This window comes from Acipenser ruthenus, chromosome 6 (assembly GCF_902713425.1).
Source record: "Acipenser ruthenus chromosome 6, fAciRut3.2 maternal haplotype, whole genome shotgun sequence".
Classification (NCBI taxonomy): domain Eukaryota; kingdom Metazoa; phylum Chordata; class Actinopteri; order Acipenseriformes; family Acipenseridae; genus Acipenser; species Acipenser ruthenus.
Genome location: NC_081194.1, coordinates 45121610 through 45141946, shown reverse-complemented (window position 1 = coordinate 45141946; position 20337 = coordinate 45121610). Strand labels below are relative to the sequence as shown.

General features: G+C 40.5%; 1 protein-coding gene across 4 annotated transcripts in view; it reads left to right on the top strand.

Moving 5' to 3' along the window:
• The first annotated feature begins 286 nt into the window (after nucleotides 1-286).
• LOC117411327 (disrupted in schizophrenia 1 protein) overlaps nucleotides 287-20337 on the top strand; it is a 158304-nt gene continuing 138253 nt past the window's right edge. For all 4 annotated transcript variants that reach the window (XM_059025426.1, XM_059025423.1, XM_059025425.1 and 1 more), the window contains exon 1: nucleotides 287-946. In XM_059025426.1, the coding sequence (XP_058881409.1) occupies nucleotides 841-946 (106 nt within the window). In that variant the 5' untranslated portion in view covers nucleotides 287-840. The remainder of the gene's footprint in view (nucleotides 947-20337) is intronic.

Here is a 20337-nt window from a genome sequence, read left to right as displayed (position 1 = left end):
AGACCAATCATTTATTAAAAAGTGTGTCCTACATGTTATTTTTTGTTTATCAAGACGTATGTTTGTTTATTTGTGTATTTGTAAGGGTAACTATGTTAAAATGTACATTTCAATTGTTATCAAAACACTAACAAATAAACTTGAAGTGTGTATCAACCTAAAATGCAAAACTCCCACGACAACATACAGTAGCCTACTGTTAGCAGAATGTGGATCACGGAGAATGCAAGGATCACTACTTCCCTACATGCCTGTGTTGTATTCTTTCTCTGGCACAGTTCTACGAGTACCGAGGCAAAGGAATGAATGCAGTCAACCTCCGTCCAGGGAGCAGGAAAGGAAACTCCTACATTACAACACGACACATAACGGGACAAAGCGCTATTGCTGCTGATAACGATGACTGTACGGATTACATAAAAACAGCGATTTGGAAGTGATTGTTTTCATTAACAAATTGTATTATTGGTATTTTATGTGAGGATTTTTAAAAAGTTTTTTTGTAAATAGTTTTCCCAAGAAAAAATTATATATAAGCATATACAGTCTTCAAAACAAATTACCGAGCTGCAACGAGGGAACAGCGGCTTTAAAATGAACAAATGCATTACATTGTGAAACTGAAGTTAGGCTAACCATGAGACGAATAGGAAGTAGCCATTTACAGTATGCCTTCATAAAAAGTAAAAGGATGTATTTTTAGGGAAACGCATCCTGTAACAGAACTGGCTCCAAAATCATCAACCTCGTTTTTGATAGTTTTGTTTTTGGATACCTGCATCAGTCGTTCAAGCTATTTAAACAGATGTCAACATTCTTCTGTATGTCATTTTGGATAAGATGTTTACCGGCATGATGAGGTTGGACGGCCTGAGCTGTTCCTCCAGTTCCAGCAATGACAGAACAGACAGCCTTCAGCGACAGTCGGCTCGCTGCAGCCTGGAAGGTAATTCTAACAAGAAAATACCCTTTGATTAAAGCAGATTTACTTTGATTTACGTACATTCTGAACACTGTCGTATGTGAACATGCAGAAAACACTATAATTGTTTGTTCTTTATTTAAAATCTCTGGTACAATTTTGAATTTAGTATCACGTACAGTATTTGTTTGTAGTATTAACATATGGGATGAAGTCATGTTTTCCAGTTACCACCAATTGTGACAAAAGCTTTGAAGAATGTGAATGATAAAACTAACAATACTGTCTGGGTTAGTTACATTGTAAACAAATGTGCTGCTGCTAGTACACAATATCACTGGTTTGAAAAACGAACCGTCAGTACAGCAGGAAGTTCAGCCAAATGAATTTGGTGCTCACTGTAAAGTCCTTTTGCTCAATTCAGTGACTGAAAAGACTCTGTCCTGTCCTGAAATAGTATCGCACACATTATTATTATTATTATTATTATTATTATTATTATTATTATTATTATTATTATTATTATAATAGTAGGCATACCAGGTCACTCTGAAATTAAATGCCCTGTTAAACGTTACTGTTGCAAATAAAATAATAACTGCACAAATGTGAAAGCAACGCAGGAACAAATGCATTATTCATTACAGCTGTCCTCACATCCTCCCAGCTTTAGTACAGGGTGGGTGCAGCAAAAGTTTAAGATGTGGTAGCCTACGTAAATTGATTTGCTGCTGAAAATGAACACAAATAATAATAATAATAATAATAATAATAATAATAATAATAATAATAATAATAATAATAATAATAATAATAATAAAACAATATTAAATCTACTATACTAACAGGCGTTCTAATCAGAACCTTTGGCCTTTCTCTGGATTTTATAAAGATTCGTTATTATGTAGTGATTTGCAGGTTAAATACTGGGTTCCAAATAGAACCATTAGGTCCAATAATTAGATGCTTCATATTTGGAATCCATAATTGTATAACCCCTAAATAGGTTTAATCAGAATTGGACAATGGTTTCTCTAGATACATGACAACATATACTGTGTATATATACTAGAAAACTAATCATGCTTTGTGATAAACCTTGCTTAGGACTGTAGCACAAATGACTGAATTAATTTCAAGGAACTGTATAGGGAGGCTGTTTACCTTTACCGGTCTGTCCGATTGTCTTTTTGTCATTTTAGAGTTTTACACGTAACTAGATAGCCACTTGTTCAATTGAGATGAAACTTACTGATGACATTCTTTAGCACAAGTTATTGAGTGTAGCTTAATATGGGGTGTGTAGAGGTGTCTGTCTGTTCGACTACCTGCCTTTGTAACACCTATAGTACAAACTGTGTAATAGTTATTGATTGTGTTTCAACCTACATATTGAATTGATGATCATTAGCACCTGTTTGGTATAATTGTTTAATCATACACCTGACTATATGCCTACAAAATCCCTGATTTGGGCAAGTGTACCTAGAAGAATTGATGCTGTTTTGAAGGCAAAAGGTGGTCACACCAAATATTGATTTGATGTAGATTTTTCTTCTGTTCACTCACTTTGCATTTTGTTAATTGATAAATATAATCTATTAACATGTCTATTTTTGAAAGCATTCTTACTTTACAGCATTTTTTCACACCTGCCTAAAACTTTTGCACAGTACTGTATATATATATATATATATATATATATATATATATATATATATATATATATATATATATATATATTGCAGTTTCTGCTTGGATCATTAGTGTGCCGTGATTATTATATATATATATATATATATATATATATATATATATATATATATATATATATATATATATATATTACAGTATTATTATCCTGATGACTTCAAATAGTATACACAGGTAAATGAAACAAAGTACACCACACAACTGTGTTTGAGCTGTACTTTTCCAAACTACACCATTGAAGACAAACATGTTTTTATTGTTCAACACAGTCTTGTTTCAAACATGTTTTATCTGCAGGTCTGTGTTTTCTCACCATCACCCCAGTCATGCAATAAACATTAGAATTAAGGTCACCATTTGAGCTTTAATGGGAACATATAGTACATTCCAGGTACTCCTCACATTAACAAATATCCATATAGCAATTGATGACTGTTTAATTTCACTGAAACTCCAATTACATATGGCATTGTGTGGCTGACTGTGCTGAATGAATTACCTTTTCTGCTCCAGTGCTTCATTGACACAATTGCTCAGATCAAAGACTCATGACCTGCAATAAAGGAGCATCAACATTCTTACTGGATATGAGTGGCAACCTTGTTTTGCTCACTTAAAACAGTTTCTTGCCATTGCAGTAAATAAAAAATGGAAGTATTTCTTTCAGTCGGGTTTTGAAAGGAGAAACGTGTATTATTTTTTCAGAGTTAGGATATAATTTTATCATCTTAAAGTTATGAACTACTGTAAACACAGTATGTTAAGCAGTATTTAATGGTAGAATTTGTTTTTATTCTTTTACAGTGTATGCTGTCTTTGATAAAACATTGCAGTCTTTTAACTCAGAGGATATCATTAAGTGAAGTTTTCACTTGGCCGTCCTTAAAAAATGTTACTTTGCTATAACCTGACTCAACAAAGTACAAATTAGACCATTTTGTGGTATGAAGATAAAGTTTAGGCTTTGGTTTTATGTATTGAAAACTGTAATGGGAGGAACAGTCAACACTGTTTCTTTGATATAGTGAAACTGGGAGAAAAAAAATGTACTATATCACCTCATAGGTTGGGTTAAGTGAGGCATAGATAATCCGTATTTTTTGTATTTAAATATATTGCTTTATAAAGTTGCAGTTGAGCAGATCTTTAGTAAATCTTTAGTAAAAACTTTTTTTTTTAAAACCCTTAATTTTAATATGATATGCTATTATTTTAACAGCAAGATTGGGATTAACATTAGTTTATTGTATGCCTAGTGGCAGGCCCATATCATAGTCACACTTCATTATTCTTAAAGTCACGTCAGCGCTTCTTTGTTTCTTGCAGCGCTATACAGGAAATGAAAGTTCATTACCAGGAATTCTGGCCATTTGAAAACTCTATATTTAACCAATTTCAATGACGTAATGAACTGCTCAGGAAGCAGACATTAAAGAGAATGACAACTCCTCCAACCACTACCGTATGACTAATTTTATTTTAACCCTTAGTGTTGGGGAGTAGTACTTTATAGGCAGTAGCTTATAAAAATAACACCATGATAAGTTATTTTCCAATTGTAATGAAAACTTTACTTAGGCATTTATTATCATATGCTATTATAATTTATTCTACTGAATACGTAGACCTATGTTTCCATGATTCTGATAGCTGTATTGTGGTATTGATGTTCTCAGTGTGGGGTATATATGTTACTGACTTTGAACTTCATTTCATTTGAATATATTACATGTAGAATGAACCTTAGTGACAAACCACTTCAAGCACATTTACAGGAAAGCAATTGCAAATTATTTTATCAATTAAAACAAAAGCCCTCCCGCTAGACACTTTCAGATTTTTCTAAAACAGATCAAGACACACAGGAAGCATGTGCCATAAACAATCCTGTAAAGGAGACAGTCTGTAAGTGACGTCCTTGGTAAACTCAGAAACAGCCTTCTTCATCACAAGCGGAACATTGTGTAGTCGTCTTTGTTGGGTTATGACTTCTCCAAGATGCACCAGTGCCATCTTGGTTGATGACTGTCTGACGATCATGTGTCTCTTTTTAAGTGCACCTAGACCCACTGATTATGGTTTGAAGGTATGCCAGACTCCACCTTGGGAAGATACAGATATACCTAAACATAGGTCCACTGCTTTACTGTGATGGCATGACAGTTATGCGAATATTTCACTGGTTCAATTTTGTAAATTTAAAGATTCTGTCTTTGCAGAATTTTCTCCCTACCCTCGTCCATGAAGTAATGGCATTTGTTTTTTAAGGTCTACAAAGTGAATTTGACATTTCTGACCATGCTGAGTGGTAAAAATCATGGACAATTTTTGCTATTTTTTGTTATGTGGGTGGCAATCATGGGTGGAATGTGGCCATTTCCTAATTGTGTAAGTGAATGCTAATTGGGGTAATGGCCACGTGTATATAAGCTGTTAAGTATCGCGGTCAAGTGGTTATTGCAGGTGGCAGAAAACAGTCAGAAATTAAGATTAAAATGCCAAAAGTAACCTTTTTATTTAAGCCTTGTGAAAATTGGCAGTACAAAACACTAATAATTAACAAAACAAATCCATAAGCCTATATTTAACACAGACTTTATACACTGAGTACACAGCTACTCAGTCACTCCAGCCTCACTGGAGTCTCAAATCATATCCCCCAAAAATGAGCTCTACACAGGTACTTAAACCCTTCCTTATCACTAGCCCCTTTCTAGGACTAATCCACTACACCCCGTCATTAAAGTTTGGTTTTATAAATGTTACAGTATCTGCATGTGGCAAAGTGCCCCGCCCCTGTGTGCATTTATGTGTTCTATGTTGTATGTATGCGTGCGTATGTTAATGTTGGTGTATAGTCATTGGTACACGGGATATAAACGGGTCTGTGTTTCACGTGTATTTAAAAAGTGTATATTTGTATTTAGGCACGGGATTGCACATCACGCACGTGCATTTAAAATATAATATGTGAACACGGGGTTTCACGTAATGAATTCACGTGCTGGGATTCAAGTGAATAATTAATTAGTAATTGAATCCCAGCACAAACAGTATAAATAGATGCACGTTTAGTCACTCGTGGTTGGGTGTTCGGAAGAGGAGAACGGGTGAGAGAGAGAGAGGAGAAACTAAATAGTGAAAGATCGTAAACGTAAAGTGTTTGTTCTCACCGTGTCTGTTTGTCTGTCCGTGCACCGTTTGTTTAGTGTTAGTCCGTTTTGTATGTCTGTTTATTTTGGCGCAAGTGCCGTGTCCTGTGTTTTGTTGTTGCAAACCTTTTATTTTCTGTGCTGTTAAATATTAAATGCTGAGCGCGATCACGCGCTCAGATTAACCAAAATCCAAGTCTCTGTCTGTATTCCTCCCTGCTTCTGGTCTGACGCCACCCACTCTGGCCGTCTTTGTGACACGTGGTGTCATCGTGGGATAGCCGCGCCTCCAAGCGTCAGACCAGGAGGGGTTTTGTGTTTAAAAAAAAAAAAAAAAAAAAAAAAATAATAATAATAATAATAAAGGATTACAAATATTGTTTTGGGGAAAAAAAAAAAAAAAAAAAAAAAGTCAATGGCAGAAGACGCCATCAAACTGCGGGGCTGGTTCCTGGAGAATGCTGGGCTGGAGGCCCAGTCTCTGCCCATGGTCGTCCGGGCCCTGTGGATGATGGACAGTGAGAGATGGGAGGCCTATCAGGAGGAACACATCCCAAACACCTTGGAGGAAGGTGTGGAGTTTGTCCTCAGCTACCTGGAGGCAACCATAAATGGAACAGCAGCCCAGGTAGCAGGACCACCAGCAGAGGAGTACCTGCTGTCCCCATCTCCACCAGCAGAGGGTGAGTACCTGCTGTCCCCATCTCCACCAGCAGAGGGTGAATGCCTGCTGGTTTTGCCTTCACAGCCCAAATGGGAGGAGCCTGAATGTCCTACGCCTGAGTGGAAGGAGCCCGAACATCCTACGCCTGAGTGGGAGGAGCCCGAACGTCCTACGTCTGAGTGGGAGGAGCCCGAACGTCCTACGCCTGAGTGGGAGGAGCCCGAACGTCCTACGCCTGAGTGGGGGGAGCCCGAACGTCCACAGCCCAAGAGGGGGGAGTCGGTGCGTCCACAGCCCAAAAGGGAGGAGTCGGTGCGTCCACAGCCCAAAAGGGAGGAGTCGGTGCGTCCACAGCCCAAAAGGGAGGAGTCGGTGCGTCCACAGCCCAAAGGGAGGCAAGTCGGGGCTTCCACAGCCCTGGGACCCAAGCCACCAGCAGAGGGAAAATGCCTGCTGGTTCAGCCCCAAGAGCCGGAAGGGGAGGGGTTACAGGCTCAACCCCCTGAAAATTTTTGGGGGGGAGAAGGGCAGGATGCTGGTGTCCCCCAGCAGCCTCTCGCTATGCTGCTGAAGGCAGCACGGCGCGCACATGCCCAGCCGCCACAGCAGAGGGAGCCAGCACCGCCAGGAGCAGAGGAGCTGGAGCTGCCTCTGCCTCCACCACCACCAGGAGCAGAGGAGCTGGAGCTGCCTCTGCCTCCACCACCGCCAGGAGCAGAGGAGCTGGAGCTGCCTCTGCCTCCACCACCGCCAGGAGCAGAGGAGCTGGAGCTACCTCTGCCTCCACCACCGCCAGGGGCAGAGGAGCTGGAGCTGCCTCTGCCTCCACCACCGCCAGGGGCAGAGGAGCTGGAGCTGCCTCTGCCTCCGCCACCGCCCGGAGCAGAGGAGCAGGAGCTGCCTCTGCTGCCCGTACCTCCGCAGGGAGTACGGTGGCCGGAGCCCCAGAAAGGGGTGCTGCCGGCCACGAAGAAGGGGGAGGAGGTCTGGAGACCACTTTCCCCAGCAGCAGTTTCGCTGCAGGAGTTCTTGTGGCCGGAGCCCCACAGGAGGGAGCTGCCGGCTACAAAGAAGGGGGAGGTCGGGGGACCACCCGCCCCCGCAGCTTTTTCTCTGCAGGACGGGACCAGCATGCTGTCAGCCGTGCCACTACCGGCAGGGGAGCTGACAGCATTGCCAGCCATGGGCCTACTGAAGCCTCCCTTCCCAGCCCGAGACTTTGTCCTGGACTGCTGGATTTTTAAGGGGGGAGGTGGCCGTTGAGGCCATGTGTGCTGCGCACAAGGGGGGGTATATGTGGCAAAGTGCCCCGCCCCTGTGTGCATTTATGTGTTCTATGTTGTATGTATGCGTGCGTATGTTAATGTTGGTGTATAGTCATTGGTACACGGGATATAAACGGGTCTGTGTTTCACGTGTATTTAAAAAGTGTATATTTGTATTTAGGCACGGGATTGCACATCACGCACGTGCATTTAAAATATAATATGTGAACACGGGGTTTCACGTAATGAATTCACGTGCTGGGATTCAAGTGAATAATTAATTAGTAATTGAATCCCAGCACAAACAGTATAAATAGATGCACGTTTAGTCACTCGTGGTTGGGTGTTCGGAAGAGGAGAACGGGTGAGAGAGAGAGAGGAGAAACTAAATAGTGAAAGATCGTAAACGTAAAGTGTTTGTTCTCACCGTGTCTGTTTGTCTGTCCGTGCACCGTTTGTTTAGTGTTAGTCCGTTTTGTATGTCTGTTTATTTTGGCGCAAGTGCCGTGTCCTGTGTTTTGTTGTTGCAAACCTTTTATTTTCTGTGCTGTTAAATATTAAATGCTGAGCGCGATCACGCGCTCAGCTTAACCAAAATCCAAGTCTCTGTCTGTATTCCTCCCTGCTTCTGGTCTGACGCCACCCACTCTGGCCGTCTTTGTGACACGTGGTGTCATCGTGGGATAGCCGCGCCTCCAAGCGTCAGACCAGGAGGGGTTTTGTGTTTAAAAAAAAAAAAAAAAAAAAAAAAATAATAATAATAATAATAAAGGATTACAAATATTGTTTTGGGGAAAAAAAAAAAAAAAAAAAAAGTCAATGGCAGAAGACGCCATCAAACTGCGGGGCTGGTTCCTGGAGAATGCTGGGCTGGAGGCCCAGTCTCTGCCCATGGTCGTCCGGGCCCTGTGGATGATGGACAGTGAGAGATGGGAGGCCTATCAGGAGGAACACATCCCAAACACCTTGGAGGAAGGTGTGGAGTTTGTCCTCAGCTACCTGGAGGCAACCATAAATGGAACAGCAGCCCAGGTAGCAGGACCACCAGCAGAGGAGTACCTGCTGTCCCCATCTCCACCAGCAGAGGGTGAGTACCTGCTGTCCCCATCTCCACCAGCAGAGGGTGAATGCCTGCTGGTTTTGCCTTCACAGCCCAAATGGGAGGAGCCTGAATGTCCTACGCCTGAGTGGAAGGAGCCCGAACATCCTACGCCTGAGTGGGAGGAGCCCGAACGTCCTACGTCTGAGTGGGAGGAGCCCGAACGTCCTACGCCTGAGTGGGAGGAGCCCGAACGTCCTACGCCTGAGTGGGGGGAGCCCGAACGTCCACAGCCCAAGAGGGGGGAGTCGGTGCGTCCACAGCCCAAAAGGGAGGAGTCGGTGCGTCCACAGCCCAAAAGGGAGGAGTCGGTGCGTCCACAGCCCAAAAGGGAGGAGTCGGTGCGTCCACAGCCCAAAGGGAGGCAAGTCGGGGCTTCCACAGCCCTGGGACCCAAGCCACCAGCAGAGGGAAAATGCCTGCTGGTTCAGCCCCAAGAGCCGGAAGGGGAGGGGTTACAGGCTCAACCCCCTGAAAATTTTTGGGGGGGAGAAGGGCAGGATGCTGGTGTCCCCCAGCAGCCTCTCGCTATGCTGCTGAAGGCAGCACGGCGCGCACATGCCCAGCCGCCACAGCAGAGGGAGCCAGCACCGCCAGGAGCAGAGGAGCTGGAGCTGCCTCTGCCTCCACCACCACCAGGAGCAGAGGAGCTGGAGCTGCCTCTGCCTCCACCACCGCCAGGAGCAGAGGAGCTGGAGCTGCCTCTGCCTCCACCACCGCCAGGAGCAGAGGAGCTGGAGCTACCTCTGCCTCCACCACCGCCAGGGGCAGAGGAGCTGGAGCTGCCTCTGCCTCCACCACCGCCAGGGGCAGAGGAGCTGGAGCTGCCTCTGCCTCCGCCACCGCCCGGAGCAGAGGAGCAGGAGCTGCCTCTGCTGCCCGTACCTCCGCAGGGAGTACGGTGGCCGGAGCCCCAGAAAGGGGTGCTGCCGGCCACGAAGAAGGGGGAGGAGGTCTGGAGACCACTTTCCCCAGCAGCAGTTTCGCTGCAGGAGTTCTTGTGGCCGGAGCCCCACAGGAGGGAGCTGCCGGCTACAAAGAAGGGGGAGGTCGGGGGACCACCCGCCCCGCAGCTTTTTCTCTGCAGGACGGGACCAGCATGCTGTCAGCCGTGCCACTACCGGCAGGGGAGCTGACAGCATTGCCAGCCATGGGCCTACTGAAGCCTCCCTTCCCAGCCCGAGACTTTGTCCTGGACTGCTGGATTTTTAAGGGGGGAGGTGGCCGTTGAGGCCATGTGTGCTGCGCACAAGGGGGGGTATATGTGGCAAAGTGCCCCGCCCCTGTGTGCATTTATGTGTTCTATGTTGTATGTATGCGTGCGTATGTTAATGTTGGTGTATAGTCATTGGTACACGGGATATAAACGGGTCTGTGTTTCACGTGTATTTAAAAAGTGTATATTTGTATTTAGGCACGGGATTGCACATCACGCACGTGCATTTAAAATATAATATGTGAACACGGGGTTTCACGTAATGAATTCACGTGCTGGGATTCAAGTGAATAATTAATTAGTAATTGAATCCCAGCACAAACAGTATAAATAGATGCACGTTTAGTCACTCGTGGTTGGGTGTTCGGAAGAGGAGAACGGGTGAGAGAGAGAGAGGAGAAACTAAATAGTGAAAGATCGTAAACGTAAAGTGTTTGTTCTCACCGTGTCTGTTTGTCTGTCCGTGCACCGTTTGTTTAGTGTTAGTCCGTTTTGTATGTCTGTTTATTTTGGCGCAAGTGCCGTGTCCTGTGTTTTGTTGTTGCAAACCTTTTATTTTCTGTGCTGTTAAATATTAAATGCTGAGCGCGATCTGTCTGTATTCCTCCCTGCTTCTGGTATGACGCCACCCACTCTGGCCGTCTTTGTGACACTGCATTTAACTGATTCACACGTATTAAAATTTTTGTTTTGTTTAAACATTATATACCCACTCTCACCAATTAAGCATACTATAGTTAAAAACCCAGCTAAAGGATATATTTCCACCCCCTCTATAATAAAGCCTGACGTAAACACGTGCGCTCCCCAAGATGGCTGCACCAAGAGCTACACCAGCTTGCTAGTATGCTTTGTGTGGATTGGTGGATTCCCCTTAACTTTTATATGTCAGATAATATTAGTTTAAGTCCTGTCGATGTTAAAAATTAATACAGGGAAAACTATGAGATAATGTAAATAATCAATATAAAAGCCAGGGGAAATCATGTGGTCCAATTATATTCGCACTACAAGTCACAGAAAATGTTTACAAGAAAATGTTTACAAGTCAGAATCCATCTATTTTCACAATGCATATGTAAAATGATCATGGTAAACCATATGTGTAAACCATAATTTTGCATATGTGCAAAATTATCATGGTAAACCATGGGTTGAATCTTGTATTATAAGTTTAATAAAACTCTTTATTAAAATATACATTAAAGTGAGATCTATCCATATGCTATAAAATAGTATATGTTCACAAGACAATAAACACATCCTTACAATGTGTTCTGCATACATGTAATGCTTTATACCTGACTGCTTGATGAAGATTATTATTTATAGTATGTTCGAGTGCCATTTCCTATGCAAAAAATCCAGTCCAAACTGCAATTAATAACATGCATTGTATGGGAAATTTCGAGAATAAAATATACTAAGAAATCAAAGATTAATTTTAGTGAAAATTCACCATTTCTGTTTTTAATATCTATGGACTCAACACACATTATTGTTATAGATTAGTTGTATTATAAAAATACAAAAAGCTGAAATATATTCTTTAATCCTTTAAGGTACAAGGGACAGTCTACCAAGAGAAACACAAGGATGAATATATATATATATATATATATATATATATATACAGTGCCTTGCATAAGTATTCACCCCCTTGGACTTTTCCACATTTTGTAGTGTTACAACCTGGAATTAAAATTCAGATGGATTTAATTGTGATTTTTGAAGGTGAAAAATATTTTTTATTGTGACACAAAAGTTATTAAACAAAAAAGAAAGACATTTGTTGGTTGCATAAGTATTCACCCCCCTGAGTCAATACTTGGTAGAAGCACCTTTGGCAGCAATTATAGCTGTGAGTCTTTTTGGGTAAGTCTCTACCAGCTTTGCACATCTGGATCCTGCAATTGTTGCCCATTCTTCTTGGCAAAATTGCTCAAGCTCTGTCAAGTTGGGTGGGGACCGTTGGTGAACAGCAATTTTCAAGTCTTGCCACAGATTCTCAATCGGATTGAGGTCTGGGCTTTGACTGGGCCATTCTAAGACATTCAAGTTCTTGTTTTTAAACCACTCCAGTGTAGCTTTGGCTGTGTGTTTAGGGTCATTGTCCTGCTGGAAGGTGAACCTCCGCCCCAGTCCCAAGTCTCTTGCAGACTGAAACAGGTTTTCCTCTAGAATTTCCCTATATTTGGCTCCATTCATCTTGCCCTCAATCCTGACCAGTTTCACAGTCCCTGCCGATGAAAAGCATCCCCATAACATGATGCTGCCACCACCATGCTTCACCGTGGGGATGGTGTTCTCAGGGTGATGAGCAGTGTTGGCTTTGCACCACACATAGCGTTTTGCGCTAAGGCCAAAAAGTTCAATTTTGGTCTCATCAGACCAGAGAACCTTTTTCCACATTTTGCTGTGTCTCCCAAATGCCTTTTGGCAAAATCCAAACGGGATTTGATATGGGGTTTTTTCAGCAATGGCTTTCTTCTCGCCACTCTTCCATAAAGCCCAGCTTTGTGGAGCGTCCGGGTTATAGTTGTCCCATGGACGGTTTCTCCCATCTCAGCTGTGGATCTCTCCAGCTCCTTCAGAGTTACCATTGGCCTCTTGGTTGCTTCTCTGACTAATGCCCTCCTTACCTGGTCACTTGAGTTTTGGTGGACGGCCTTCTCTAGGCAGAGTCGCGGTTGTGCCATATTCTTTCCATTTTTTAATAATGGATTTAACGGTGCTCTGGGGGATGTTCAAAGTTTGGGATATTTTTTTTATAACCCAACCCTGATTGGTGCTTCTCCAGAACTTTATCCCGGATTTGTTTTGATAGCTCCTTGGTCTTCATGATGCTGTTTGTTTAGATATGCTCTCTAACAAACTCTGGGGCCTTCCAGAAACAGGTGTATTTAATCTGAGATCATGTGACACTTTAATTGCACACAGGTGGACTCCATTCAACTAATTATGTGACTTCTGAAGGCAATTGGTTGCACCAGAGCTTATTTAGGGGTGTCACAGCAAAGGGGGTGAAAACTTATGCAATCAAGACTTTTCAGTTTTTTATTTGTAAATAATTTGAAAAATATGTAGATTGTTTTCCCCACTTCGACATTATGGACTATTTTGTGTAGATCAGTGACAAAAAATCCCAATTAAATCCATTTTAATTCCAGGTTGTAACACTACAAAATGTGGAAAAGTCCAAGAGGGGTGCATACTTATGCAAGGCACTGTATATATATATATATATATATATATATATATATATATATATATATATATATATATAGATATATAAATATATATATCAGTGCTGTAAACTGCAGCTTTCTGGTCTCTGAGTCTCATTGCTAACGCTACCTGGTTACAAGGGGTAACACATATTCTCTGACACTGGAAACCAGCTATCCAGACTGCATGCACGTCCCATTAGCTTGGTTACATTTCACTACTAACGAAGACATACTAATGTTGAATACGACTGAGAATTTTATTGTAAGCTTATTTGTAATATGTACAGTGCAGTTAAACTGCAGTCTTTCAGCACTCTCACTGCAGTTATTTCTTGGGGTGTGCCGAATCACAAGACTAGATAATAACTTATAAAAAAGGTTTAATTTTTACAGCAATGGAGTTGACATTAAACGTATAATTCTGAGTTAATTCTGATTTTGATCTGTGAAAAAAACAAGTAAATTACAGTGGGTGAAATTTAAAGTCTGGTTTATAGAATAAAGATTAAACTTGAAAGAACACCCTGAGGAGAATTAATGTGTCAGTGAACCAGTGAGTTGGAGCAGTCTTGTGAACAGAACACAAGAAGGCAGGTGGCTAGTAACATATGACTTTCACTTCCTTATATCACATGCTTCACTGTGAGGAATGTGTGTGGTGGTACTGGTGGTGGAGTTCAGACTCACACAGATGTACACAGTCCAGGTTTGTTTGCTATTTAAATAAATGGCTGCCACATACCTCTGCGAATTGTACCCCCACTGTTGATGTTCTTTTGAGCAGCAGGAGGCTATCCCTGGGCAGGATCCCTGGTGTTTCCTTGTCGGTTTTATCTTACAGCAAGTAAATGTAAGTTTTATGTGATGTGGCTTATAACATCTGCTGATTAAAACTACTTCACTGTTCTGACAGAACTGTAGTTGAATACTGTATTCCTCAGCAAATATATACATTTTTTCTTACATTTTTAAGTGCAGATTGTTTTAACAAGCTCATGTGAATATAGTTATGTGGCCTGTATGTACGTCTGTAAACTTGCACATACTGTACAGCAAGACTTTCGGGGACACATGGATTGTTAGGACTCAGGTTTGCAGTTGTCTGTGTCCCCGGCACTTGCGTTTGTCCGTCTGACATGGACAGCCCCACCACGGATTATTATTTTTATAATTTTTTAAATCATGCAGGTAACACAGCTGTGAGGTGCAAGCTTCAGAATGTTGCCGTGTGCATACTCTGCGTTGTAGTTCCTGCTGTGGAGGACTGGAAAACATGGACCTGGAAATATCTTGGATAGGAGGGGACTGAAGGACTGAACCTACACTGAGTTGCGTCCCTTTCACGGGACATCCTGTACTTGGTTGTGTGTTTTCTTGAAACCTATTTCAGGCTTTCTTGCTGACTGCTTCCCAAGCATAAGCAGCTGTGTTTGAAAGACATCAACGGCTGTTGACAGAAATGGCTCAGAAGTTTAATAGATTTTTTTCACTATCTATTTGGCTGTACTGTAGTTGAAAAGAGCTTTGAAACAGACTTTAAAGTTGTCAGGATGTTAACAATGAAAAGAAAAATTACAGGTGCATTATTTAAACAGTTGTAGCAACATGTGGGGACGTATAACGCTATATTTTTCGGAACACCTCTACTTTTTAAATCTCCCTACTACTTGCCGATCATATTAAATATGTTTAAAAAATGTGCTCCCCTCGAATTATGTTTGACATTATGGCTTATATGTTAAATATAGAATTGAACAAAGTTAATATGCTAATTACATGACGGTACCCCACAGAGGAGTCATGGTATATGCTGCAAGATAATCTACTTCCTGAGGACTGAGGAAAATGGGCACAATGTTTCTGGGGTTGTAAGGGCACAAAAATACATTAAAATCGTTATAAAACGTTAATAACATTTCAAGAAATGCACATTATATTTTAGCGATAGTGCCCCTCAATGAAGGCTCTTCCATGTGGTAGTTGACTGCATCCCAAGACGAATGCGAGGGCGGTAACCAAAGTCAAGATAAACTACAACACAGTAAAGACTTCATCAAGAGGGCGCTATCACTGGTTTAGTTTACATGCACGTGAAACTCGACTTTACAGTCATGACTGTGTGACGTTGTAACGCGAATACATCGTGAAACAGCAAAAGGACGTCCTTTTGGCGGCACGACTTTAAGGGCAGGGTCAACCACTTTCTCAAGATAAAAAGAGCTGTAAAAACCGATGTAACCTGGAGCAGGAATCATGCTTGTGTCTCACGAGATTTCAATAATCAAAATCCCGTTCTTCTGACTCAATCTCACATAATCTCCAGCAGAAAGGCTGTACAAAACATACACACACCCCCAACACACACACACACACAAAATGTACATTTACGGACTACTTTAACACTAGAACCGCCGCTGTTATACTCATACCTACAACTGTCGACGACAGTCATTATCACGGTACATTTTAAACAACATCAATATTCAAATGAAAGACAAACCATTGGATACAACTCAAAAGTTTTATTCAAGCACATCATATCAAACAACTGCGCAGCCGAAACGCCGTATTTAAATGGACAATTAACATAAAAGAGTTTATTAACCTACCCTATATAAAGCACTACTTCAAAAAATGAAAAACTATAATAAAATAAACATTTCAAAAGAAAGTGTATAAACAGGTTTATGTACATACAAAACTGTAAAAACAAAAGTAGTTTTTAATCTAAATTTTTTCTCTTGCGTGTGTGTCACTCGCAGCACAGAATCAAGGTTGAGCTGCTGCAGCCTGCAACTTTGCAGTTTCTGCAAAAGTGCTGTGGCTAGCTTCAAGATGAAATCTCTCCTACTGATATTTTCCCTGGTGCATGCCTTGTACAAAACGAAGGAATTGATAGCTGCCAGGTCCATCAGAGATAACAACAGGCTTGTATATATATAAAAAATAGACTATTGCAGGTTATATTCAAAATAAAAATATGTATTGTAAAAGGCGGTTCTTGTGTTAATTAAATGTAACTTTTAGATTTTCCACAAACACACACACACACACACAAATATAAGTTCTAAGTGGTAAAACTTGTACTTAGTAGAAATTATATTTTATATAATTTTGTGTGTGTGTGTTGGAAAGGTAACCAGACAAACAGGTAGCTAATGCGCGTAATTCAGAATGTGCGGACAACACGTGAGTTCATTTCTCTTGTTAAATGTTTTTATCTTCATGGCAACGCATGAAGCTCTCCTCATGATATTCGTTCTTTTCCTACTTGGTAAGCAGACACGGACATTTAAATATCCCCTCCCCTAAATGACTATGAATTGAGTACTCTGCATTGGTATGGCCGATTTTGTTTCCTAAATCAGAAATGCACAGCAACGCATTTCCTGAAAAGTACAGTAAAAAGGTCATGAGGAAAACTGTCATGACTTGTGCATGTAAACGCCGCCAAAGTTAGAAAACAAGTTTTGTCATTATTTTCTTTAAAACGACCCTTTAAAACCTAGATTCACCTTGAACTTTTAATGGTAAACTTCTACTGAGAAAAGTTTTAGGAAAATAGTTTTGAAAATGTTCATAAAGGATCACATACTGTACATAAGAAAAAAAAAAAAAAAAAACCTTTTTATTTGTCAGAGTTACTTACAGTTTATCTGGACAGTGCCAGATGTCTAAATGGAGTAATATTACTGAACTGTCCATGTCTAGCTTTGTTGTTGCTGAAAGATGCTGAGCTCCAGTCGAGCTGACAGGCTGTGATTGACTGACTTGGCAGTTGCAGGTACAGGACTGGTTGCTTTTGTCGGTGCAAATAAAATTAATTTAGACCAATTGTGGCTTTGTTTAGTATTTGCTGTCCAAAAGAACTGAGCTTTTTATTTATTTATTTATTTATTTATTTATTTATTTGTATTTATTTGACAGGGACAACATACCATTTTTAACATTAATGACATGTCATAAGATGTATTGCATCCAGATTTAGCTATGAGCTGATTTTCATTGGCAGTTCCTGGGCAGGTGTACAGAAAGGAAGAAAATAAATAAACAAACACAAAAACTGAAAAAGAAAATAATACCAATAAAGTAACATTTACAGAAGGGAGCAATTTGCAATTGACAGTTTAAATAACTTTTAAGTTATCTCCTCAAACAATGCAATTATTCCCTCTAAACAAAGACATAGTTATAATAAAGTCTTCATAAAAAGCACTATTTGCAGAGGACGGTCTGTATACACCAATAATTGTAAAAGACATCTGAGGGGATAGAGAAACAGAAAATAAAAAGATAACAAAAAAATACATATAAAAGCAAATGAAGAATTATAAACATTTTAAATACACAACTAACTAATAAAATAACAACACAGAATCATCCCAGAACAGCCCCAACACAGCCAGTGTCCTTTCCTGATGTTCATACATGATTGCCACACACGCTGCCGCTCACACTGAGTCAGTAGCAATCCTGAATCGGAGGCAGCAGAAACAGGTGTGTCTTTCAATACAGCAAGTCAAAATGAAAAAGCTAGTACTGACATGGATTGATTTTAAATTTGATTCACGGGTTATGCTGTGACGTAGGAGCAGGCATCTACTGTCTGATACAGTAGAACACTGCTAGAGCTGGAAGCTGATTGGCTGATGGTACTAAATCGTTATCTGGGGCCATATTCACAAAGCTGACTTAAGTCTAATATTGGTCATAAGTCGTCAATTTGGACTCAAGTCTTATTCACGAACAAGTCTTAATAGAATTTTGGTCTTAAGTAAGGTCTTAACTTTAAGACTACCCTGGACGAGGCTTAAGTCCTAATTTGCTATTGACCACAGCTATTTTTAACTAACATGGCTCAACAGATGATACTGTACAATTTATTTGAAGATGACCCAGATGTGGAAAATTGCCCTACGTATGTTTTTGTAAACAGGGAAAACCCTTTGAAGTTTTTACTGAGACTGAACTGAGAGGTCAATTGAAATGATATTGAAGTCTTTTAAATACAGACCTTTCTCCCTCAACCAACAGAAGCAATGCAATTCCACCTCTGTTTCAGCTAAATGAAAACGGTACATTACTATCTTCACAATCACTCAAACTTATTTAAATAAATGAAATTGTCAATTTTCTTTTAAACAAAACAGTACAATTATAAACTATAAAAACATACAAAAATGTTTGCAGTAGAAGACTGTACAATTGAAAGGAAAAACTACCAAATTGTTTTATTAGTTTGACATTATTGTATATATTTACAGTACATTTTCTTACGATTATATTTATTACCTTATAATCTCAGTGAAAGTGCCAAACTGACAATTTTCCCTCAGGCAGCGAGCAGCTTGCTCATGAGCAGGAGATAGTGAAGATATGTCGCGCGAGGACAGAAAGCCCTTTTTTTGGTCTTAGACTTAAATCAGCTTTGTGAATATGGCCCAATGTCTCATTGTAGATTATGCCTCAATCCTAACATTCTAGGTGATGTAAAAATGTTGGCCATCGCTGTAAGTAGATGTTTTTTTTATGACAATATACATTACTTATTGGTGAAGACGTGCATTTAAATCAGGCATTTTAGTATGTCACATTTCCCCTCTGTATAAACGGTGCATTTTTTATAGAAATTATGTTTATTCAAATATGACATACTCTTACTGATTTACAACTATAACTGTAGTAATTTTAGTACACAAGTTTACTAGCCATACATTGGTAACTTGTTTCCATGAAGTGACCCTTATTTTCTTTCATTGGCATACCACACTTTTGAAACATACAGTACATAGCAGAAGAATTGTGTTTTTCTTCACAATGGACTTACCATTTCCTTCCAGCTCTGCACATAAAAATACTTAATGTTATTAGAATTGAGATAACATAGAAGTGCTTTGCCTAGATGAAAGATACCAGCTCAAGTTGTTTTGGCCTTCCTTGACATTTTAGGTGAACATGTGCTTGAGGGACGAGACAGAAGGCTAGTCTAGATGGTGCAAGCTCTGGAACATGAGCCTTGAATCGCTGCTGTATTTCAGACCCTGGGGGTAGGACATTTTGCTGCTATTGTTCCTCAAGGCTTTCCCAGATGTAAAAGTAACATAAGCCTCAATCCCTTGTAAATGAGCTTACAATAAAGCAATTTGATATTGCCCAGGCAGTTAGAAATTACCACATATGTCAGCAGAAATCATCTGATTTCAGAGGTTTGTACGAAACCGGGATTAGGCAACAACCAAATGCATTTGGTAGGAAATATTACTGAAATCAGTCATTATAGAGTTTTTATATTCATTGTGTATCAGTGTTTTGTTTTGGCATACAAATGTTGTTGATAAATGTTGGTATACACTGAGAGAGATAACATCACCAGAGACACTTCTGATCTCTTTTGTGTGGTCAGACACAGGAGAGTGGTACGGTGATCACCACGGTGGAGGCAGTATCATGGTGTGGGGAGGCATTGATGAAATGACCCAGCTTGAATGTCAGTCTGAACAAAAAACACTGAGATGAATTGCTGCACTCATTAGCAATACATATTTGTATTTGTTATCAACGTCAATAAAACATTAAATCCATCCAATGGAGTGAGCCTTTAAAACCATTTTCCTAATGGACAAATTAACAATTATATATGAAAGGTGTGAATTGAATAGCTACAGTAAAGATCAGTACAGTGTCAATGCAGATTGCCAGTGAAATTGGAGAGTGCAGTGGTACTGTAAATTCAAACCATTCAGAGCTGTGCAAATGAACAGCGTGCAACCTATTTTTTAGAGGGAACAAACAAACTATAACTCCACCCCTTCAAGACTTTTTGTTCTGTTGAAAACACCAGTTCAAGCCTTTGAAAGCGTGCCATGGTAAACTTCCTGTTCTTTTCCTATACAACTAAATATACCATTTATTTTCTATAGTTTACAATCTTTTATACTTTATCATACTTTGCGCTGCTTTGCAAATAATGAACTGTACTCTGTCCCACTAGTATGAGACATTCTGTATTTGGAATTACAAAAATAAAAGAAATCTCTTTCTCAGTGGCTTGAACAATAGTGCCATTTATGTTTTTT